At 32.8% G+C, this 25,984-nt stretch overlaps 1 protein-coding gene across 2 annotated transcripts in view; it reads right to left on the reverse strand.

The window, feature by feature from the left end:
* LOC125073955 (irregular chiasm C-roughest protein-like) overlaps nt 1-25,984 on the reverse strand; it is a 92,993-nt gene that overhangs the window by 40,389 nt on the left and 26,620 nt on the right. For both annotated transcript variants that reach the window (XM_047685081.1, XM_047685080.1), the window contains exon 2: nt 4,552-4,866. In XM_047685081.1, the coding sequence (XP_047541037.1) occupies nt 4,552-4,710 (159 nt within the window). In that variant the 5' untranslated portion in view covers nt 4,711-4,866. The remainder of the gene's footprint in view (nt 1-4,551; nt 4,867-25,984) is intronic.

Genomic DNA, 25,984 nt, shown 5'->3' on the forward strand with positions numbered 1-25,984 from the left:
AGTCGATAGACCACCGAGACAGTTTTTTTTAAATATAGAAATTCCAAGCCACAATTTATATAGATATATACGATAAAGAGCTCGTAGATCTACTTGAACAAAACTATATAAAAATATATATCACTGGATGAAACTCTATCACATCGGTATACACACTTAACATAAATTAATAACTGTGTTATCTTAAAACCATCTCGACCAAGAAAAATTAGCTGCTCAATTCACATCCGGGCGTGTTATCTGAACGAGTTATCTAAAGAAATCATACTTTAACTATAACTTTTAATTAATGTAACGCTTTGACATTTTCATATTACTGACGACGTATCTATTTTGGAAATCAGATGACAACATATGTTGGTACATTGATTTTGAGACAGGATCACTTATCGTAACAATTGTTTTGTTCAGGATACTTTCGTCTATTTTTCTAGGTGTCGCTTGACGCTGTGATTTAAAATACCAAAAAAATATTTTATTATTATATTGTTTTTCAATATTAAATAATGTTAATATACTTCATAATACACCACATACATAATACACATATAACTTAAACTACAAAAAAAAAGAAAAAAAAAATAGTACATATATGTACAATCCAATCTGAGAGATTTTGAAAAAAATGATATGGCTGATAGTGCTCAACTTACATACAAATATTTGCACACTAATACTTAATACATACATATATATTTACTTATATATTGTTGATATAAAATAGGAATATTAAATTCAAGCTCGTCACGGTAATAGTCTGAAACTAAAGATGGCGAAACTGCGAAGCCGTCACATTATATATATTAAAACCTTCTCCGAAACGCTGTTGTGTCACCTATACATAAGTTTATTGTTTTTTTCATATAAACAGAACAAAAAATAAGGTCTTTTGATTAATTAGTATAGATAAAATAGTCGGAAATGTTTTATTGTTGAAATATTTATCTGGCAACACTGTTAAAAATAAGAATTCTTGGAATCATTTCACTTCAATTCTGTGAAACATCGAAGTTGATATAATCATCGTGAATAATGTTATACTTCCAATATTTTGAAAGAATATATAATTAAGGAAAACCGATAAATAAATTTTAAAAGAGATAGACTTTCAGAATTAAATAAATATATTCTCATTATTGTGAAAATGTAATAAAATAGTATATGCGCCATTCGCTCACAAGGGAGTTGACGGCAGAGGAGGTACGACGGTATACGACAGCGTCACGCCATAAGGCAGAACGGCATACAAGCTGGTCTATCCCATAATGAGCAACAATTATTATGTCTCACATCAAACAAAATTTTAATAACTATGATTTTAAGACAGCTAAAAAAAATTCCAAAGAAAAATTAAGAAATCATTCATCATCATCATTTCAGCCGGAGGACGTCCACTGCTAAACAAAGATCTCCCCCAAAAATCTCCACAACGGCCGGTCTTGCACTACTCGCATCCAGTAACTTGCCAAACGTTGATTTTAAAACTCTATTCTTTATTAAAATAATTAAAAACCTTCATAATAGCTTCATATTCATTCGCTGGCGCTAGTAACATGAACTACGAGCATAAAAGTTATAAGTAACGCGTGTGAAGTTCGTTCTGACAAGAGAAGTTGCCAACGTAACTGCCTTAATGGGCGTAAGTTGAAATGTTAAGAAATACACTGTACTAGTATGAAAATTTATGTCGTGTCGAACGTGTTTAGTATACACGCGTAATCCTAATAAATGTTTACGAGTGAAGTGTGAGAATATCACATAGATATCACTCTTGGAATTTGTGTTTTCACCTAAAACGCGAGCAAAACCGTGGAATCGGTGATATTTTCGACATTTGTCTCGTATTCCATATTTTCTTATTGACCTTTCAGCGTCACCGGTTGAGTAGGTGAGTACTAAGATTCAGCCGAGAAAAGGGAAGTACTGTGATCAGTGAGGCAAAAGTAAGTTTGTACCCTGTGAGAAAGTGCGCTCAGGAAGCTGTTGGAATAGTTTACGATATTTGTAACATGAAAAACTGTTTGCTTAATGTTGTATAGATTAAACAATTTACGTCGACTTTCATTGCGTCTTACTGGGGTTGAAGACTTGATACATACAGACCCGTCTTAATCGCGGGTCAGCAGTCAGGAAAAAATCCGCGCATTGGGGTCACTTCGCTAATAAAGGTCAAGTCTTGGACCATTGGTGAAACATCCCATACGGTATTTTAATAAATTTTTGGGGGAGTGAGGTAAGATCTTCAGAACACTGCTTGCCAGATATTTGTTGTCCTTAAGACCGAGCTGTGTATAAGGGACTTCAATGGTCCTTTTCAATATTCGGTTCTCGTAATCTCAATGGTTTACCATTGCAGAGAATTTTGTAAGTAAATATAATAAATAAATAATAAATATTGGACAACATCACATACATTGCTCTGATCCCTATGTAAATGGCTAAAGCACTTGTGTTATGGAAAATCAGAAGTAACGACGGTACCACAACACCCAGACCCAAGACAACATAGAAAACTAATAAACTTTTTCTACATCGACTCGGCCGGAAATGGAACCCGGCACCTCGGAGTGGCGTACCCATGAAAACCGGTGTACACAGTACTTGACCACGAAGGTTGTTCTGTAGTCTTTTTTAAAAAAAAGTAAAGTAAAGAATGTATTATGTTTTTTTGAATAGTTTGTTGTAACTTCACATATTTTTACGTATATGTAAAATCTTAAACTAAAGTAACTGAAAAAAGTACTAAGCCAATATACTTCGCATTTATACTAGGAGTTGCATCGCGTTCCGAGAAGGTTTTAATGTATAATATTATACGTAGCTGCGCTTCACAATTTCTCTCGCTTTAAACGTAGACTATTGACGTGACGAGCGTGTATTTTATGTTCTTGTGTATAAAAGAGGTTATATAGGTTGTCTGGAAGAGATCGCTGCTTTAGAAATAGGGTTGCCTGTTGCACTCAACGCATCTTTCATTTTATTAATTGGAGTTCAATAAAGTATTCATTGACAATTTTCATTTTAAAGTGCTATTAGAGAAAGAGCTATCTATCCCTGTCTTTCATATATTTTGCAATTTTCCTCATATTTCTACAAAGCCAGATAATAGATTGGTGTTTTTCTTTCTGGCCCGATACAAATATTTACCCGTGGATGTTTTTTTTTGTCGACCCTTGGTTTGAGTATCTAGGGGTTTAGGAAATTCGGATAGAGATGTATAATTGGACTACCCTTTTTTCGTCTTGGGATGATAAATATTTGTACATCAACCGTTTTTTTTTATACTATTGGTAAATTGAATTAAGAACATTTTCTTTTTAGAATCGTATGTGACATTCTATATTTGAAACTAAATATTAAGTATAATTTAAATAAGAATTGTATAAAGAATTATTCTAGACCTCTTAAATGTTTGATTTGATTATTAAGAAATATGAAACAAATGTTGTAGATCGTATTACGATGATTTACATACGTTATTATAAAATTGGAGATGAGTACTATATTACCCTATTCCATTTTCAAACCTTATACCTATCTCACTATTGGTGAATAATGTCAGATTTTTTATGTAAGCTACCTGTACGTAACATTAAGAAATCATGATATACGAGATATTTTCTAAGAGAGCAACGTTTGATTATTCAAAATAAGGCTCCGTCTAACACCAATAGTATTTTTTTTTTTGTGTACGGACACTAAAATTAATCTTAATGATGACTCGATCTCGACATTGTCACTTGTGCCAATTGGTAATTATACTGGGTGATTCAACCTTCAAACCGGAACACAACAATATAACAGGTTACCTAGTGTTTAAAACACGTACATAAAGCTAAGGACGTGTATATATATGTATCTCGTGCTCAGTAAAACAAAACATTATAAAAAGCCTGCACGAGGTTTCGTATTAAATTCTGTCAAATGTGTATCAACCAAACTGCATCGGAGTAGCGTGGTGTAATTAGCTCTAAGGCCTTTTAAGAGCCTTTTTGCCTCTAAGAGTAGGGTTTTGCCGAGAAGAAATCTTAAATCTAAACTAGAATAAATATCTTGATTACATAACTACTACCAACTCTATTAACTCTATATTACTTCAGTTAATCCGTTGTTGTTTGAATTTAAGTTATTTGGATATTGTAGCGTGATTTTATTTTTATTCTATATATAATTCTAAAATAAAAGTAGCTTAAGTTACTCCTTATTACATCCGCTCTGCCAGTGAAAGTCCCGTCGAAATCGGTTGAGCCGTTCCAGAGGTTTGCCGGAACAAACAGACAGACAAAAATCTAAAAATGTTATTTTGGTATATCTAGCGTGTATACATACATATGCATTTAGTAAAAATGGGTTATTTTAAGATTACAAACAGACACTCCAATTTTATTATATGGCCTAACTTGCCTAATTAGCCTAACCTTCTCCTCAAGGGGTCGCGTTAGCCCAGAATTGAGACATTTACAGACAACTTTTAGAGTATTTATTATCTATAAAAATAACTTATAATGAATATTGAGCTAAGCCGTTTATTATATATATTTAGTCACTCACCTGATCCTGAGGTTCCATCGCAAACTTCTGCTCAACATAACCATCACACACACAAACACATGTTAGCAACACAAGCACACACCCACAAGTCCGTAGCAACAGGAACAAAGGTTGCACACATCTACTGGTTAAACGTAATCTACTTTTGTAGTTTACCATTTTTGTGTATTATTAGTTGAACATAGGGATATCCGGAGAATATTTTTACATTTTGAAAGGAAGTACGACTTCCCCTATGTGATGAGAGATCGTAAGTTATTTATATGACCACGTTTAAGCGCCATGTCTATTTCCGTTATTTACCCCTCGGGTGATCTGAAACAAGACAAAAATAATTTTAGTATATATCCTTAAAATAGATCGTTTGATCTTTTTTTTTTTGTATATTCGAAGTTTAATGTTATTTTACTTAATGGTAGGGCTTTGTGCTGTTGGTACCACATACTTATCACTTATTCGACCACCCAACAGAACTAATTAGTACTGTTGTATTTCTTTGAAGGATGACTGAGCCAATGAAAATGCTATATTAGTCGTACTGGATCTTTACATCTAAGGGGTGATTATTTCTTACAGCGCCCACATTTTTGAGCAGTGGTGACCACTTAGCGTCACATTTGTCAACCTTTCAGATATTTAAATAAAAAAATATAAAATATTTTGCGAAAAACTAAAACCCAAATTGCCGAATATCTGATGAGTCCTACCCAGACTATCATTAAACACTTACGAACGAAAGGATTTTTCCTAAATTATTTAAAATATAATTTTCATAGATCACCGCACATACAAATAATTAAAAAAAAGGAATTATGTACAAAAACCTCGTAAGTTACATGTGTAAAGGACTACTTGTGTTTGGCGGCCCCGCTATTCCGACTTTAAAAAAAATATACGTACAATCTATTCTAAGTTTTTCAAACAATAGAAATGTATTATACCAAACCTAAGAGTATATATGTCTGTGTATGTTATATATGTTATGTTATGTTATGTTATGTTATGTTATGTTATGTTATGTTATGTTATGTTATGTTATGTTATGTTATGTTATGTTATGTTATGTTATGTTATGTTATGTTATGTTATGTTATGTTATGTTATGTTATGTTATGTTATGTTATGTTATGTTATGTTATGTTATGTTATGTTATGTTATGTTATGTTATGTTATGTTATGTTATGTTATGTTATGTTATGTTATGTTATGTTATGTTATGTTATGTTATGTTATGTTATGTTATGTTATGTTATGTTATGTTATGTTATGTTATGTTATGTTATGTTATGTTATGTTATGTTATGTTATGTTATGTTATGTTATGTTATATGTTAGTGCGTGAGTTAAGAAACCCGTCGATGTAAAAAGTCGCCGAATCGATCCTCATTCCTTGGGCTATTGTCGTCCCCATTCCTAACACAAGTGATAATCTTAAAAGGAGGGGAAAGTAGGAATATTAGGAATTCCTTAATTGATTTGGGCCATTGCTACCATAATTAAAAAAAAAAATTGTAATCTGTATATATTTTTTATATAAAAATTTATAAACGTTGTTATCTTCTATAAATCCGATTCGTCTAAGTCAACACGCCCGTGGAACTCTATTAGCCTCCCTAGATTCATTTGCAATCTCTAAATCAAGAATTTCTGAGATAGTTCTCGAGTTATTCTCGCTAGAAAATGTAAAGAGAATACCGTACTGCAATCCGTCCCGCCTGCCACTAGAAGGATTGCTATATAAAAATATAATATTACTTTTTAAGACGTAAAATGACAGTTTAAAAAAAAATAAAAAACTTGTTATAAATAAAGGTTTCCTGTTTGAGTTTTATATATTTATTATATTACAATTATATTTTAGATAAAATGTGGAAAACAAACTTGATATTTTGTCATTACTTTACCAGATATTAGTTATAACGTAGCGGTCGGAAAAGCGTAGCTAGCCTGTCTGCCGGTAACAGCCGGTCCTTCCCGATAGAATCAGCATTAACGACGAATATTTCTCACAAGAACTTACTTGAATAATGTATACTTTAATTATGATTGACGTGTGAACAAAAAATCATTTTGTTCTGTTATGTTATAATTTTTATTTTTAATTTCTGAATTGATTTTAGAATTTTAAAAATTTCACTTCAACCTTTAAGTTATTTAAAGTGATGTGCTTAATTAAGTTACGAACGATGGAGCTCACGTGGTCAAAACTTCTCATTTCATTAAACAAACTTTTGCAGTGCTTGCCACGTATATCAACGGTCGAAAATTCCGCATTTAATCGCCCAACGTAATGGAATACAATCTTAAGATGTCGAGTTAATCAAATAAATAAGTTGTGCAAAACTTAGCGGGGGCTCGAATAATTTCAAAGTTTACTGTATTGCTTGTCTTTTTAAGTTTTCCGATTGTTTGCCCGAGACGCCCCTGGTGGGTTCGAAATGTGTACAGTTTTACGATATTTTAAGCGGAACTCATTTGAATACGGATGGAATTTAAACTTCGGTCAATTTATCTTCTATCCATCCATTTAAATATATGGTGGCTCAGGTATCATCGCTAAGCCGTAACTATAGCTTGGTAAACTGATGTTTGGAGCGCGTATTTAATTTATGAAACTGTTTTATAAATTTTTACCAAGTGGCTCACATAGTAGATCTTGATACTTTTTGATATGAAAGGATAAATTTAACAACGGTTCGGCATACTAAATATATCATATGATCTGCCGAGAAAAATCGACAGCTCGTTAAAGCTTCAGACCTAACAATATATATTTAATAGTTATAAGTTGTAGACTTCTCTAACCAAGCGTCAAGCTTGTTTCACGTGAAATTTCATCAAATTCGGTTCAGTACTTTAACCGTGAAAGAGTAGCAGATAGACTGAGAGACAGAGTCACATCTATTATGTTAGTATAGATTATTATTGATCTCTATAAATTAAAATCAACCTTCAATCCAAGATTAACAAAGGAATCGGGGTAGTGCAAATGATATATATGCACCTAAAATTAAAAACTTTCGAAAATGTCTAAAACACTTTCGAACTTATTTAAAATTTTGAATTACAAAAAATGATATTCCAAACTTTTGTTACAGAAGAGACGTGTTACACGCAGACGGCGCGGCGCTGGTTGCACAATCTCTTAGAATTTTTTATAAGAAAGTCAACACTGGACTTCGATCTTGGTGATCGCACGTGAAATAATTTAATTGATTCGTATTGACGTTTGCATCCGGTAATTATGATAAAATTAAATTCAATGTCTCATGTTAACACGATTCGTTTTGTATATTCGTAGATAACGTTCTTTATCGTAAAGTATTTGTACCTCCCAAAATGGTAGTTTGATATTTCAATGATTTTGAAGTCTAGCTCACTTATTCTTCAAAACGAAACATGACAGAACTAAGTATAGGCATTCTGCGGTGGAATATTTGAGGAGTGGGTGGCATCTACCTGGACAGGTTCGCACAAAGCACTATCACCCACTATGAATCCAAGTGATATTTACAAAAAAAAAAAAAATCAGATCAGCTCTTAAAAATTCCACCGTCGGGTAAAGGAGTCACCCTCTGAGGATAATATTTGGAGTTTATTCTTCCTATTATTTATAATTATTGAATTCACCCGGAAAATACTCAACGATGACTTTGTTGTCAAAATATATTCATAGTGATACTGCTGGGATGAAAATAATTTCGTCACTGCAGTCGCACCACGTGTTTAACTTGAAGATTTATCTTATGCTCACTCATCGATTTTCGACTCGTCTATATTTATTACTGGTTTCCCGCCCCGGCTTCACACGGGTACAATAACGATCTATATATATTTACATCTTTTAGATTGAAGAACAATCATAATAAGTCTTTTTTTTTCTACTATAATAATTATGAAGCACTCTGTTTATTGATGCAAACAGCATTAACATTTGTTGTAAAGTTTAAAAGATCTGAGCGTAAAGACGGCTGGAAGCGACTGTGTGGCTTTGATTTGTTAAGATTTGATAAGCGCGACCGACTTTAATTAAAACTAAATGGTAGATTTGAATACTAATTATAATTGAATGGTCTCCATTATTTGCTTTTGTAATTTTCATAAGAAATCTCAGACAGACATATCAATTTTGTATAGGTTATATAAAAATAATGCCAGGTTTTGTGAACGATCGGCGAAGTTGTCGTATTGTACAGTAATGTTGACATTTGCGTAAACATTTCCCAAAAACTAACATAGTCATATAAGGTGATAATTGCCTATAAAGAAATATAAAAGGCAACGCATGTTATTTAATTAACAGTAAATTTTTTTTTTGTTAAATTATAAATTTAAATGTAAAATTCAAGAAATTATTCGTATTGCTCACGTATGTAGACTTCTACTTAGATGCGTTCCAATAAAAAACGTTTCGTAAGTGACGTAAAACCATACAGGAACTACTTTAACTGGTTCTATAAAACGTTTAGGGTTCAGCAGTAGATTTATACGTACAATCGGATCATATATAAAAATTGAAACATTTAATTAAAAAATAATGAGATATAAATGCAAATAGGTAATTAAAAATAAATAATTACAAAAGATTTAAGATGCTAAACAAACATCTACACTTTTGTATGTGATAAATATTTTTGTTCCAGTTTAAAATTCTCGCGGAAGTGTTTAAGAGTACCTCGTTTACATACTTATGGTACTCATTATGGTACAGCCTGATTGGACAGCTTATTAAGTATACAAGTTTAATGTATACTGAGCCCAAAAAACAGACACATGGTGGTTTTCGAGAGACTGGTTACGGTACTTAATAGTTACTCCACGGGGTCTACGGCTGTCAGTAATACACGCATAGTTGTTTAACATTCGATGAAATGATATAATATTAGTTGTCCGCGTTTCACCTTTCGCTCGCGTTTTAGGGGTTGATCGTTATGTGATAGGTATAAAATGGGGGTTCAAGCTTGATTTCATCAAATTTGGTTCAGTGGCTTGGCCGTGCAGACAGATTTACAATTTCATTTAGAATATTAGCATAGATTATGTAGCTGAGGATATTACTTGTCACTCGCGGCTTTTCTTGTATTTGTGAGGGGATCAGATGTTAGGTTGGTACATACATTGGTAAAGAAGGCATATTATTCGATACAAGATATTGATGATAAAAAAGCGTGGAGTTAATGCTTGTTGACTTTCAGGCAGGAGACATAACATACACATATAATTGTATTTAACTAACATGACTGTATTTTTAGATATTGAAAAAGAGTAACTACTGATTTTCTTGCCGGTTCTTCTCGGTAGAATCTACATTCCGAACCGGCTGTAGCTTTACTTTAAATGACGATTCAAAAGTGCTTGTTAAAGCCTACTTGAATAAAGTATATTTTGATTTGATTTGGATTAGGTTAGTTTCAAGGGGGTACATTCCTAAAGGTTTTTTCAGCACGAAAAACAAAGTTAGTATACGTTTTAAGCATCAGAATAAGACGTGTAAATCTGATATGACTGTAAGTAGTATTTATGTAGTCTGTAGTAAGTAGTAGTAAGTAAGTAGCATTGCTGTCTTCCAGATTATGCTAGTAAAAATAAACCATAAATCTAAACTATAATATGTCCGACGTAGCCTTTGATCGTGGCCGCCACGGTCTAAATTAGCAAGGAGAAGATCGTCAATTGATATGTTTATTACACATATATTTTTTATACGAAATTATAAATTAATTCTAAGCATATTGCCTAATGATAATATTTTTAATATAAAAACACATCGAAATATAAATTGGCCACATGACCATGGAAACCCAATCAAATTCGTACCATCATTAAAAAAAAAAACTGAGCTCGTTATTCAGATTAACGAGGATAAGTCGTGTCCTATCAATTTGTTTTAGGGATCCGTATCAATGTGTTAAAACCTTTGAATATGTTGATACAGTTGAGATATATTTAAAAAAATATATTAATTATGATACAAACTGAACTCAAGCCGACTCTCAGTTTTAAATTAATGCAACCGACATTAAACTGTATGTACGTATATATAATTTTACGTGTTTTTAATAACAAATGTGGGAAATATAAAAGTACTAGTTGTTGCCCGTGGCTTTGGTCACATTTTAGGGGTTGGTTGGCATATGTAGGTAGGCAAAAAGTAACCTATTTCCTTCCTTGGAGTTCAGGTTTGCTTCATACCAAATTTCGTCAAATAAGGTTAATTGGTTTGGCAGTGAAAGAGCGACAGAAAGACAGACAAAGTTACTTTCACATTTATGATATTAAGATAGATTAGTTCCAAAGTTGACAATGGACATGAGTTTGTAATTAACAGACATAACAAGTAAATGACAATTAAAAATTCTTATTTAAGTTATTAAACGCTTTTTCAATATAAACATTCAATTAACCGTAAAATTATGATTTTCGCCACGTAAAGCCAACGGTGTTATGATTCATTTTATCCAATATTCACCGCAATGATTAAAGGTTTGACATTGCACTTTAATTATGTCCTGACAAAATGATTGACGAAGTCATTCGTTCAACATCAACGCGTAGTAATTGGTAACCAACGTTGGTCCAGCAATTACTTTGCCAATGTCCTGTCAACTAACAGACCAATGTTCTTTGCTCCTATAGTTTCATACCCGTCATTTTAAAGACAGCAATTTGGTAATACAAAAGCCGGTAAATTCATTCAAAGATCAACCCACGGGTGTATAATTTTGATAAAATTAAATTTATAGCTGATACACTACGGAACCTTATACGTCGAAACCACTCACAACACTTTAAACAGACTAATTATTTCTATATCATTGATCTAAGTGTTTTATCATTTTTATTGATGTATATTTGAATGTTATATCTAATTATGTACGTGATCTAATTCTACGAATATTTACTAATTAGTGTAATAAAATCTTTTAATGATTAAGGTTTATGGAAATTTATTGAGATCTAAGATGCCGAAATCGTAAAAAAAAAATTACATAAAAGCTCCTTGCAGAAAAAACTCATTTTTCTGAATTCCAATTTCAAATATGCTTAATTAACTAGCTGCTCCCGATATTGTACGGGTGAAATGAGAATATTATTTATTTTTGTTAATAAAGCATGCTCTTGGCTCGATCCCTGAATCTAAAATATTCAGGAACCCAGTCAAATACACACAAAAAAATCATCATAACCGATCCAGCTTTTTAGGAGGAATTCAGTGACATACACACGTACAGAATACTAAAAAAGAAAGGAAATAATGAAATATTACGCTTACCCAGTTTGATCCGGTAACAGTATTGAAAAAAATCATAAAAACTTCTAACCCTGCCCGAGCACGTGTCGAAAACAACACTCTAATATCGCAGCGTGGTCTTTCCGACCGAACCCTGGCACGCGACTGAGTGAACGCTGCATTTTAGTCTATTGTGGGTATTTTTAACCCACCCCTTGTAAACTGTCTGAGTCAGAACGATGGTACATCCGACGCTTAATGGCGTGGCTATTTTTAATTTTCGTCGCTTATGTACCTAAATTTAGAAATGGATAATTGTTTTCGAAGAATATTCCTTTTTGGAATTAACTTTTATTTTAATTTATATACTTGGCTAATTGATTGTGGGTATAATTGAAAATCTTAAGTAGCAATTATTGTATAACTAAAACATTTAGATATCTGTGTTTGTGTGTGTGTGTCAAAACACACCCCACCTAAACAAACGTAATGTCAATATGACATCGAAATCAAAATATACTTCACCTAAATGTCCTTTTATATGCACTCCCTCACTTAACAGGATTATATCAAAGACAAAGCAATTAGTGATTTAAAAAGTAGATTCTTTCAAGAAGAAACAAGAACAAGGCTAGGTACTGAGTAGTTACTTTACCTTATATCTAGTATTATCTGCTCTTTATCATTAACTATGATTCACTTTACACATATCTAACATTTTTATAATAATATAATATAACATTTTTAATTCTTAAAATTGTCAACATCTTAGTTTAACGGAAACCATAGTAAGATATATATATATAAATCTCTACTAACAAAGATACGTTAGTTGAGTATTTCCGTAATTAAGATTCCAACATGCATAGTATCGTTACAATTTCCTTCATTTGAAACAGCGGTAGTTTTTGATCTAACACGTTTTTCGAACTAAAAAGGCTCTAAAACCTGATCTTATCTCTCAAAAAGACATTAGCGTCTTTAAAACATGTTGAATGCACTGTTTCCGGTCAGCCAATGGGACGTCAGTATTTAAATATAGAACAGCAGCCATATTGGAAGCTGATGAAATTTAGTGCGTCTCACAGTTAAGAGTTAAATTTTGTATTGATTATTTTTTTTTAATTTCAAATTTCGAATTATGAACGAATTATTTTTATGACGTTTTTGTCAAAGGGTTATCGAGTTTTTCATCTTTTAGGAATCTACGGTCTTAGTTTAAAATGCTCCAGCTGTATCCATTGGACCATATCGGCTGTATAATACATCGATCCGTACTTTACTTTACTTTTTATTGTCATCCATAGAGCGTGACTTGACATTTTGACTTTTTTATCTAACCCTAAAATGCTGGGTACAATTGACCGTAATATAATTAAATATTTATCCAAATGGTTGATCCCTTATCCCAATAAGTAAGACAAACGGTTGGACGGGATACGAATACGTTTATTATTGACTCCGGTTTGGGTAGACCTAATATTTGGCTAATTAATGAAATATACGCAGAACGAGAAAGGAAATTTCTGTTAATGATTTTCTATTTAAATATACCGTCGATGGATATCTGTATTTGTATCAAAAGTGAAAATTGAACGCATTGTTCAAAGTAATAAAATAATAATATCAGACAGGTTTCCTAACGATATTTTCCTACGCCAAGATACGAATAATAAACATAAATAAGCTAACGACAACTCCGTGGTGTTTGATTGGATTTGAACTCAAATTCTTTCAGATTCACGTATTTCAGCCAATGGGAGGTTAGAAGTCCATTTATTGTTTAATATTATATACCATAAAACTTAACAGACACGTCATGAGCGGAAAACAACTGTACAGGCGATCTTTAAGCTCATTTATATAAAACAGGTTTTTTTACATTACATTAGCAGCCTGTAAATTTCTCACTGCTGGGCTAAGGCCTCCTCTCCCTTTGAGGAGAAAGTTTGGAGCATATTCCACCACGCTGCTCCAATGAGGGTTGGTGGAATACACATGTGGCAGAATTTCGTTGAAATTACACACATGCAGGTTTCCTCATCCGATGTTTTTCATTCACCACCGAGCGCGAGATGAATTATAAACACAAATTAAGAAATGAAATGAAAATTCAGTGGCCTGCCTGGGTTTGAACCCGAAGTCATTGGTTAAGATGCACGTGTTCTAGAGTGTAATACTACAAAAGAACTAACGCAAACGAACTCACTTTATTTTCTTGATGTGCGTGACCGCTACGCTTGACTATCGCGAAGCGTTATACTACTTTCCTAGTGTGCTTGTTTTTAGAGGCTAACTGTTGGCCACTATTGTTTTCGAAGAGTTCTTAGCTTTGACAGTCTATCTATACATAAATAATAATAAAAATCAGGTGTGTTAAAATTTTTTTGTAGTTTTAGATCATTTTGTCGACCTCGTTGTCTAGTAGATATCCGTTTAGAGATCTCCTGGATATTTTCGAGACGTCCTATATTCAAAACTCAGGTATGAATATAATTAGGTATTTCTACCAAAAAATTCTCAGTAGAAATTTACAGTTTGACTGATTTCTTTCAGGCCGTATCGAATGTGTCGTCTCCTTGTAATTCTGAGGGTGAGGGTATCAATTGCAATTGTATTTTCACACATACTTGTGAGTTTTAATATCAAAATGGTCAACATGATAATTTCTCCAAGCAAAAAGTTACATTAACACCGTAGACAATTCGTAATTTAAATATTGATAATTGTTTGAAATAAGCCGCAGCATTGCTACGAGTATTAAGAACTGGTTTGGTATCTCAATCGTGAAATGTCATAAATCAAATGACAGTGATACGCAATTTTGAAACGTGTATCCTATAAATAGTATAATTATAGTCAATGTCGCATATTACTTTTTAACATTCCGCGGTCGTATTCTGCGGTGAGTTGTGTATTTTTTTAAAACAAAAAAGCCGTTAGATAAATTCGACGTGATACACATTTTATATATTTGACGTCACGGTATTTATATGTTATGTACCTTCATGTCTTGGATACAGAAGAAGTGGCTATAAGATAAAAGATAAGATACAAGTGTTGTACTAGAATTTAACTACATTGGAATGGAGTTGTCATCAGATTGTGTTAATGGGTATTAACAAGCTACCTATTAATTAGCCGACAAGCCATTACGTCACTATACCGATCTTCGGGTAATAATTGGAGCCGAGATATCCCAGTGGTTGGAAGAGAATCTTAAATTATGATTTCAGGTTCAAATTCATGTGTTCAAGTTATTTTTCATAACACATATCATGGTGGCACATTTACTTGATAGTAGGGCTTTCTGCAAACCCGTCTGAGTAGGTACCACTCACTCATCAGATATTCTACCACCAAACAGCAGTACTCACTATTGTTGTGTTCCGGTTTGAAGGGTGAGTGAGCCAGTGTAACTAAAGGCACAAGGTACGTAACATTTTAGTTCCCAAAGTTCGTGGCGCATTGGTGATGTAAGGAATGGTTAATTTCTCTTACAACGCCATTGTCTATGGGCGATTGTAACCACTTACCATCAGGTGGTCCATTTGCTCGTCCGTCTACCGATATAATAATAATAAAAATACTCGGTGGTATAAATCTTGTGATGGTGGTGAAACCTGTATTTGTGGGATGAAAATCTGCCGCAGGTGTATCTATCAAGTGACATTTTAGCAGCGTGGTGAATGTCCCCTAGATTGACATGAAATTACTTTATCATGAATCTACAGTATTATAAGTTTTATTGACATTATTAGGTAGTATAATTTTTACTTGAATTTAGGGCTTTGTGCAAGTTAATAATGTGACTACAGTTACAAAGGACATAATATCTTAAGTTCTAAAGGTTGGCAGCACATTGGCCATATAAAGAAGGGTTAATATTTCTTACAGCGCTAATGCCTATTGATAATGGTGACCACACACATCAGATGGCATAAATAAATATATTAAATAAAAAAAAGCTGTGAAAACAAAATATTCTTAAATATATTCTTATTATCTAAGTATCTTGTTTTTTTTTCAAAAATTGAATTTTTAATCATATACGTATAGCTAAGAAGAACCTCTCGTCTCAAAGGCGAAGGCCTCCTCCAGAGTTCTCCATTGGTCTCTTTCGCAAGCTTTATTCATCCAGTTGTGTCAAGCCACTTTCACTAAGTTATCAGCCCACCGAGCCACTGGGCTTCCTCTTTTTCTCATATCTTCAGATGGCATACTGTTTATCTATTGAAAGTAAAACGAAACTACTATTCATGATGATAACAAACTTAACATACCTTTTGACTCTTTGACCGTCAAACATAAATATTATTTCGGAATTTTTACGAGAAAACCATATTTTTTCAGTGTATACACGGTTTGTTTGTTGTTTTTTTTTTCTCAATCTTTGTGTTGTTTGATCAAAGGTTGGGCCAATGTTTTCATAAAATGTTTGTTACTTTGATTATATTATTTATAGTTTCCTCTAATATTATAAATTTAAACGTAGAATTATTTCTTATTGTCTGTATTATCCATTGCATCACCAGATTTGGTAAATAAGAATGTATGTTTCTTTGGCTTAAGGCTTTAGATACTAAGTAGTGCTGTTTAGCAGTTGATTAAGTGATGAGTGGGTGGTGTACCTACCCAAACAAGTTGTACGAAGCCTTACCACCAAATCATATATATAAGTTGTTGGATATTATTTCGAAAACATATCTGGTTGAAAAACAACAGCCTGTAGCGTTTCATTCGCAAAAGTGTATACAAAGCTTTAATTATACAACGTCGTGATCGCGCAGGTAGGCCGTCGATGTATCCAAGCCCTAAAATTAATGTACTTAGCGGAAACGTACCGAATTTATTGTTTCACCCCCAAGTTAGAGCAAATTATGGCCGTCAAACACGAACCTTTGAAGGCATAATATTTCTTTTATAAAACACTTTTATCAACATTTTAAAACAATTACTTTATAAAACGTATGAATTGTAGCGGAATTTCCTCGTTTAATTATAATTATAATATTCTAAGCAGAATGGATATTTACCTTTGTTCTAAAGCAGAATAAAAAAAAAAAAAACGCTACGTCAGTTTCATAAACTTATTATAGTCCTTAATCCCAAAAGAATAACATTGTAAGTGACAATTATAAAAAATATGAAATCATATGAATTTATCAAATTTTTCGTATTGAATAGTAGGTACCTTATAGGTACTTTTAAATTAATTTGATTATAATATATCAATGTGTATATAATGTTTTAGTTTGTTCAAATTCAATATAATCTATCAAATGTATAATATTCTCAAAGATACAACTCTGATATCTTATTGCGTCTAGTCGGGTCCAGTTCATTTTTGGTCAAGAGAATTTGAATTGCGATTCGACGGAGAAATACAAGAATTCTTGTCACCATTCCACGCGATCGTATTTGAACAGAATACAGATGTTATTTTTAACCGACTTTAAAATGGAGGAGGTTCTCAATTACTCTGTATATAATTTCAGGTTAGTTTCAAAATGCTTCCATCTTTTCTTTAGTAATAAAAAATTGTTAAGATTTTAAAAAAATATGTAAACGTGCATTCGTGTAAATGCTTTGTACAAGCCCGTCTGAATAGGTACTACCCACTCATCTAATATTCTACCGCCAAAAAGCAAAACTTAGTATTGTTGTGTATGTGTTGTGTAGTGTGTAGTAAAAAAATAATCCGTGTATACTTAGTTACGTCCTTCAAACTAAACATCTCTTTTGGTAATAAACCATTGTTCTAATCAGACGCAAAACTACAAACGAGTCGGAAAATGAATTCCCGAGAAAGTTTAGCAAGAAACACAGTATTCTTCCATCTTATTAGTCAGAACAAAAAATTGCGGAATTACATCAAAGTACAATTTGTAAAGAATCTAAAATACTCGGACGGTGGAATAAAAAAAAATAGTAAAGTCAGCGTCGAATCGACAGGTTGTCGGTTGCGGTGTACGTGTCTCGGGTGCTTTTTTTATTCCTTTTTTCCCTTCGTCATTCTGGGAACGGATGCACTGACGGTTACGCTTTGACAGTTCGTATTTACAATACATAATATACCTAGATTGAAATTATTGTATCTGAGATGCTTAATGTAAGTATTCGAAATTTATTTTATTTAGATATCTGTGTAATAAATTCTTTATTTGATCGATACGTCATTAGTATTTCCAAACAGGTATAGAATAGTTATTATTCTGTTTTATCATTGGGTGAAATTTGGCCACATGTGTGACCAACCCTTATTGGGGTAATATGGTATAAGCTCCAAGCCTTCTACGTCCTCAAAACCAAATAGGCCTCAGCCCATCAATGGAAAACCTGGCGTATTAAATTCCAATAAACAATATATAAAATTTGAGTGCCCAGAGGGCCAGTGGTTTGAACATGTGCATCTTAACTGATGATTGGTTCAGGCCCAAGCAAACATTACTGTACTTCCACGTGCTTAATTTGACTTCCACGTGAAAATGTCGTGAGTAAACCTGTATGCATCGAATTTAATATTTAATATATTATTATTATTATTTTTATTATTATTATTATTTTGTTACCTAAAAAATATCAATGGAACTCCTAGACCTCTATTAATATATTCCTATTCATAAGCAGCTGAGAATATTTGTGAAATTTTAATCACGACTTTATATTTAAATACACAATATTGGAAAAAAAGGTAGGTGCCGTGGAACACGCGGTCGGAATGAAGTTGCTTACATTATATATTATGTATTAAAAGACAGATTAAATAAAATAAGCTGACACCGTTTGAGAAAAATCTAATGAAAATAACAAAATTGTTAACAAGAAATATTTTTAAATAATATTATGTAAAATCGCATATATTAGAAAGAGTCAGAAAACAAAGAAAGAGAAGGAAAGATTTCTGATAAGAAAACAAGCAAACATTATACCTAACATGAAGATGGAACGTAACATCTTAGTTCCCAAGCTTGGTGGCGCATTGGAGATGTGAGGAATATTTAATAATTCATACAACGCCATTGGCTATAGGCAGTGGTGACCACTTACCATCAAGTGGACCATTTGCTAGTCCACAAACCAATATCATAAAAAATACCTGCTGTATATACAATTCCAGTATAATAGAAACTGATCTTCCGAAATTCCTGACATTCTTCACCTATAAAATTGTTATTTGATGAAATTATGTTGTATCCAACCTAACCATCTTTTCAGCGCCGTATTGTTTTACTAATAAGATTTAGAAAGGATAATTAATTTATTTAGATTTATTCGCTTCGACCGTTTGCGTATCCCATCGGTAAAAGTGATTGTAATCGTGAAGAGTAAATTTGATTATGAAGGGTTTATCGATCGTTTTGACGTAGACACGTTTTGATTAAAGTTCATTTTCATTGGTATGGTTGACAAAACAAATATTAAATATGTTTAAATAAAACTATTTTATCGATACTATGTACGGAAACGAATACAATTTACATCAAATTATATTTTCGCCAGCGTCAGAAGCTTGTGAAAAATTGCAGCTTTATCGTATAGTATTAAATTTGACCTAGATACTCAAAGTTCTTAAATAGGAAGAAAGACTGGCAAATAAGCAATATGCCTACATTAGCAATGTAATAAATAAATAAGTAAATATTGGACAACATACATACATTACTCTGATCCCAATGTAAGTAGCTAAAGCACTTGCGTTATGGAAAATCAGAAGTAACGACGATACCACAAACGCCCAGACCCAAGAAAACATAGAAAACTAATGAACTTTTTCTACATCGACTCGGCCGGGAATCGAACCCGGGACCTCGGAGTGGCGTACCAATGAAAACCGGTGTACACACTACTCGACCACGGAGGTCAATGTAAGAAATATTAACCTTTTATCACTCGCCAATGAGCTACTAACCTTGGAAACTAAGATGTTGTACCCCTTGTGACTGTGGTGTCGTTGGACTCACTAATCCTCCAAATGCTGTTTGAAGTAAGAATTAACTTACTTTAAATAAACGATTATGAGCTCGTAAAAATATAGCTTACTAATGGATTTAAAGTATGCATCTAAAATTCATCTCGTTTAAAGTCACTTTCTACAGTTTATGTGTTTTTATGTAATAAATTTTAATGAAAACTTAATAAATTTTTCATTAAGCCATTTGTACGAGTTTCGTAAGTCTATATCATCGTTAATTGTACCAAAGATGACAAAACTTGCGAACAGACATATAAGTAATTTTACGGCTTCCGTGAGTTTGATTCGTGTGTTTACTTGGTGGTAGGGCTTTGTGCCGTTTGGGTAGGTACCACCCACTCATCAGATATTCTACCGCCAAACAACAAGTTTCGGTATTAATGTGTTCCGGTTTGAAGGGTGAGTGAGCCAGTGTAACTACAGGCACAATCTTAGTTCCCAAGGTTGGTGGCGCATTGGTGATGTAAGGAATGGTTAATATTTCTAACAGCGCCAATGTCTATGGGCGTTGGTGACCACTTAACATTAGGTAGCCTGTATGCTCGTCCGCCAACCAATACCATAAGAAAAAAGTTCATTGTGAACCGACATCATATACCGATACTATGAACTGACGTCCTGTCTAAAAGTATGAAAGTCTTTATTCAATCGAGCGTGAAATGACATAACTATTCTTACGGTTGCATTGTTGCTGGTTTGTATATAGATACGATTCTATTAGCAACAATAAGCTCTGTTTACTCTACTGTGACGCAAACAAGATAAATAATGCTTTGGTTTATTGTACATATGTGTGTTACCATATTGAAACAAATAGCAAATATTTATGACAAATTTATTGATAGATTTTCATAGGCAAGTTGTCATTATTGCAATTTATAAATGAACTAGCTACCCAACGCTGGTACATTAAAAATATACTTTAGTTTCTGGCTAGGATAGTTGAAATTCTCGGATTTTCTCTTCTGTAATATGCATTTGTTATACATATAAACCTTCCTTTTGAATCACTCTGATTTTAGATAAATACCGCATTAGAAACCGGTTGATCTTAAATGGTCTAAGCGAACAGACGGAGGGAAGCGACTTTGTTTTATACTATGTAGAAATATTAATTAATATTTTAAATACGAGTAACATTAGATCAGACATAAAAAAAAAGATGAGACTTTAGTCCAGCAGCGAGAAATTTTTAGGCTTCTACATTTTTATAAAAAACAGAAAATTTTAATCGTAAGTAAGTATTTAATAAAATCTTAATCAATTATATTCATAAATATAATTTTATATACAATTAACAGTTACTTGCTTGTGGCATCAATAAATATAATCAAGTATATTAATTGGTGCCGCTTCTATGATGTTATTAGATCTATGCACATATTAACGATAAACTATCACCTACAAACACATGTCAATTCGATTGATATGTTTTGATATCGTGCTGTGGACCACCGTTTCAATCAATATGCTAATACAGACACAACTAATACAAACAAGAGCGTTACGTAACAAACGGCTCAATTACACACATACATTGTTTACGTACGCACACATGGATGGGTAAAATATACAACGGTCTTTGTGTGTACGGAGCGCAATGGACAGTTCAGTTACAAGCGTTCTAGCTTGTTAATATAAAATTTATTTTCGATTTAAAGTATGGCATATGTAGGTCCTTGAATCGAAAAAGTCGGGCCGATTGTATTGGGATTCTGATAACAAATAGTCATTAAATCGTATGTGCTAATAATTCCACGGCCTAACTCATGGCCTTTATAATAAGACAGAGGAATATCAAGCTTGGATGCCAGTGGTAGTGGTAATACTAAAACAGCTAAGTTTGAGTCGAACTCTCATACGAGGGGTTCCGTGCCATTATCTATAAAACCTTGAATATTTATTTTATTCTATTATTTAGAAAATTTCAAATCATATTAAACAGGTTCATGAGATACAGCTGATGATAGACTGATGATAGACTGAGGAGACTGACGGGCGGACAGCGGATTCTTAGTAATACCCTTTAACCCTTTAAGTGCGGAACCCTAATAGGCGGATAGTAAATTTGTATTAATCAAAAGTAGTTTATTTTTACAGGGTTCAACTTGCGTTATTTTTTAATTTAGAAGATTATATGCCTTGAAGATCTAATTACTCCCTCGCATTTTTATAATAATATACAGAACTTCCGAGTTTACGATTAGAATCTTACAATTAACCGGTATTTTAAAACTAGTTTTCAATAGCAATGGCGCCAGACTAGTGATGTGGCTACGCGATTTCCTTTCACGCTGTGAGAAAGAATTTTTTCTATTGATTTATTTTTTTTTCTCTTTCAACCGATTCTTAATTTAAATTGCAAATATCGAATTTGGATATTTTAATATGGTTTGTTTTTATTATAATGTGTTGCTTTAGATGCCATAAATTATAGAACATTTTTTATAAAATATCTATAATATTTGTACACAAATAGTGGTGGAAGCATTCAGGAAGGTACTTACCCCAGAGGGAACAGGGCCATGTAGGATTCCTACCAAATCCGATGGTCGTCTTCGGAATGGATAGGAGAGACTATGGGATCGTGTTGATATTGTATATAATGTATAGTCTTCCGTGCTGTGCTCCACTCAACAGTATCTAACAACTCTTGCTGCTGAACATGGCGTTATACGTTCGATAGTAAGATGTCTCTGCCGACAATTTCTGCCAACGAATGTTTGAAGATTGTACCCAACCAAAACCGCAAAGATCCAGACACGGAACACGAAGCGAGTTTTTTAATAGAATAGTTTTACGATGGCGAAAAAGACTCGAATCTAGTAAATGATAAATTGAGAAAAGATGACCATTTCGTAACGTGACCTTGAAAACGAGACATTTCTTTTATTCAGGAGCTAATTAACCTCATTTCCATTAAGAAGTTTTTTCAAAGAGAAAATAACTGTAATTTCTGCGATTCACAAAGGCGTTCTGACCTTATTCTATTATAAATATTTATTTGTCAACTTGGAAAGACGAAAATACAGACGAATACAAACCAGTGTAAATATTTCGTTGGAACTTATAATGTCTTTTTGTATTATTAATGTGCCTATATATCTTTTTTTTATTCCTCGGTAGTGTTGAGGTTAGGTTATAATGTCGTAGACCTCGAAGTTCTAGGTTCTAACGCCGAGTTGGGGCATTTAATTTCTATGGAAAAATTAGCAGCAGCTTCTAAATGAAATTGTAATTGACGCTCTAGTGACTCGAAAAGCACGTTAAGCCGTTGGTCCTGCGCTTAAACTCATCGGATTATGTGAGCGAGAGAAATGCGAGTGCACCTGCGCTTGCGCACATACTTGTGCGCAATATGTCCTGCATAATTGGCAAGTCTCTCTTGAGATTACCAGCCGAGGCGGAAATCGTCAAGATGACATCACATCTTATTGTATCCTGGTGTGAAGGGTACCTGAGACAGTGTGACAATGGTTCATTGGCGATGTAATGAATAGTAAATAATTTTCACAGTACCAATATCCATGGAAGACTGACCACATAGAATCAGATAGCGTATTTTACCGTCCGCATACTTATTTTATATAAAGAAAATACATGTTACGTAATTATTAAGTATCAAGATTGAAGCTGATTTATATATAAGCATCAGCTATATGTACTCGTATGTATTTACGTATATATGTATAAGAAATCTCATTATGTTGGCGTTTTATTTATAATACGACGGTTTTGTAAATGTAGGCGTTCCACAGGTTTTCCATCAAGATGCAATTCTCTTGAGATCTGTGTCTATTAACTTGATGCGTGAAAGAGACAAAGATACATAATTTATATGCTGTCTCAGTTAGTCACATGAAAGTATGTTTACAATAAATGTTTTTGCTGAGAGGGAAATGAAATATAAATATGTTGACAGTTCTTAAGATATAAAAGTGTATTATATATAAGATCTATTTACATTTACAAATAAATATATTCTGTACGAATTATAGCAAAAATTTATCGTTTTCAAGAAAGTTATTTTTACGAAAATTTTCATTCAGACCCCAACGCCAACTTTTTCTAGAAATTCTTTGGTGGGTTAGTATCACGTTTTCATAGTTCTTGAGGCTCTAAATGCTAATAGCATTACTGGAAACGGCTCTTTTATGCTCAGCCAAAAACCATTATATATAAACAACCACGATATATAAACAAATTATTATAAGCACGATTTAAGTAATCATATTATTTAAGGTAACCTCATTACAGTAAATATATATTCTCTTCCGACGGTTAATAGTATTTTGAAAATTAGAGACCATTGTAATATGTTAAATCACATATAAATTACTTAACGAACTAAATTAATCACAAACCACCGTAATGACAAGGCGTTACATAAATGGAACGATTAAGACGATTATATACGGTATGTATATCTATATGTATATATATACTAATGCAATACTTTTGAAGAGCTTATTTGTTTGAACGTGATGATCTCTGGAACTACCAGTCGAATTTGAAAAAATAAGCATCAGATTGTGTTTTTATTGATAAATGGATCTTAATGGTAACTATCCACCGCCCTAGAAATATAGACTGTAAGAAAGATTACCATTCCTTACACCACAATACGCCATCAAACTTAGAAACAAAGATGTTCCTGTGGTTAACCTGGCTTTATTATCTTTGAACTTGATGATGGAATAAGTGATAAAGTCTACCTCTACTACCTAGATAAGCTGGCACAAAGCCCTAATACTAGGTAAATACGCGGCAAATATAAAACCTCTTTTTTAAAATTGTTTTCAATTCACAGTCCACGTGAATGAAGCGAGAAAGGCAGTTCATTTAAAATAAATAAAAAGAATGATATACCTCCATATCCGTCTCCAATAAGCTTTACTTCACTTTATAAGTGTATAATATGTATAATTCTATACAATCTGGTTGGATAACTTCCCGACAAGTCAAAGCCGGTTGTGTGTCCGTTACACCTGTCGTGCCGCTATTTTTGTTTTCCGATAAGACCGTCAGCATAAAAAGTTCTTTATGTAAAATAAAATTGAATAACATGGTACATTTGTTAAAATTTCACAGTGAATGATTTTTTTTTCTGGCGTGTAACTTAAGTATTCTCTTATAAATAATTTGTCTGTTTTACAAAATGATAATATGATGTACGAAATAGCACAACAATATTATATATTTATGTATATTTGTTTTAGATTTACAATGGTTCTAATAACGAACCGCACCTGGACTAACAATTATCTCTACGACCTTTTTGAAATAGGAAACCATACTAGGTCTCCATGTACAATATCATATTATAAAACATAATTTAAAATAAAAACTGAAAATATGTTTTCTTCTGACGCTACCTTTCTTTTAGTATTGATTCTTTTGTTTTAGCCACGCTTGTGTACTGATTGCTACACGGACTATTATCTCGTTATAGAAATAAATTGTTTGAATAACGTTTGAAAACAAAAAAATATAAGCATAAAAAAAGTCTTGCGGAGTTTTTATTTCAAATATCGAATGTTTTTATCAAACAGACAACTATAAGATAGCTGCTATACTCGTTTATTTATTTTTTACGTTGCATTATTAACGTAAGACAGATCAATAAACATACCAACTGTTTCTGAACGTAAAAATTTACATATTGTTGTAATACAGGCATAAAGGACAAAACATCTCATCTCCCAAGGTCGAGAGCGTATCGGCGATGTAGGGGATGGGTACATTTTTACGGCACCATTTTTATGACCAGTGATGAACATCTGTAATGGCTCAGTGCTTAGAACACCTAAATCTTAACCGAAGATTGTGGATTCAAAATTTGTACATCCCTTGCTTAGCGACGAAGTAAAACATCGTGATGAAACCTGTATGTGTTGAATGAAAATCTGCCACATCTGTCAATAATATATTTATTTTTAATTTTATATAGCTATAAGCTACTTTTTAAATATTAGCTCAGCAGCTTAACATATAAAGGCAATTAGGTCAAATCTTCTGTTAATAAAATAAAAAACAAAAAAAATAATTCAATCACACACCTAATCACATCCGAATAAACAGTAATATTTGTCATGATTTAAATTCTTAGTCACAAGCACCAAGGAGCAATAAAATCAACATAAAACGAAATATAAAGTAAAGACAATCAAGGAAACCACCGGTCAATGACCTAAGGCTCTATTCTAAAACATTCCGTTTTAAAGGA

The sequence above is a fragment of the Vanessa atalanta genome, chromosome 26, assembly GCF_905147765.1.
Source record: "Vanessa atalanta chromosome 26, ilVanAtal1.2, whole genome shotgun sequence".
NCBI lineage: Eukaryota > Metazoa > Arthropoda > Insecta > Lepidoptera > Nymphalidae > Vanessa > Vanessa atalanta.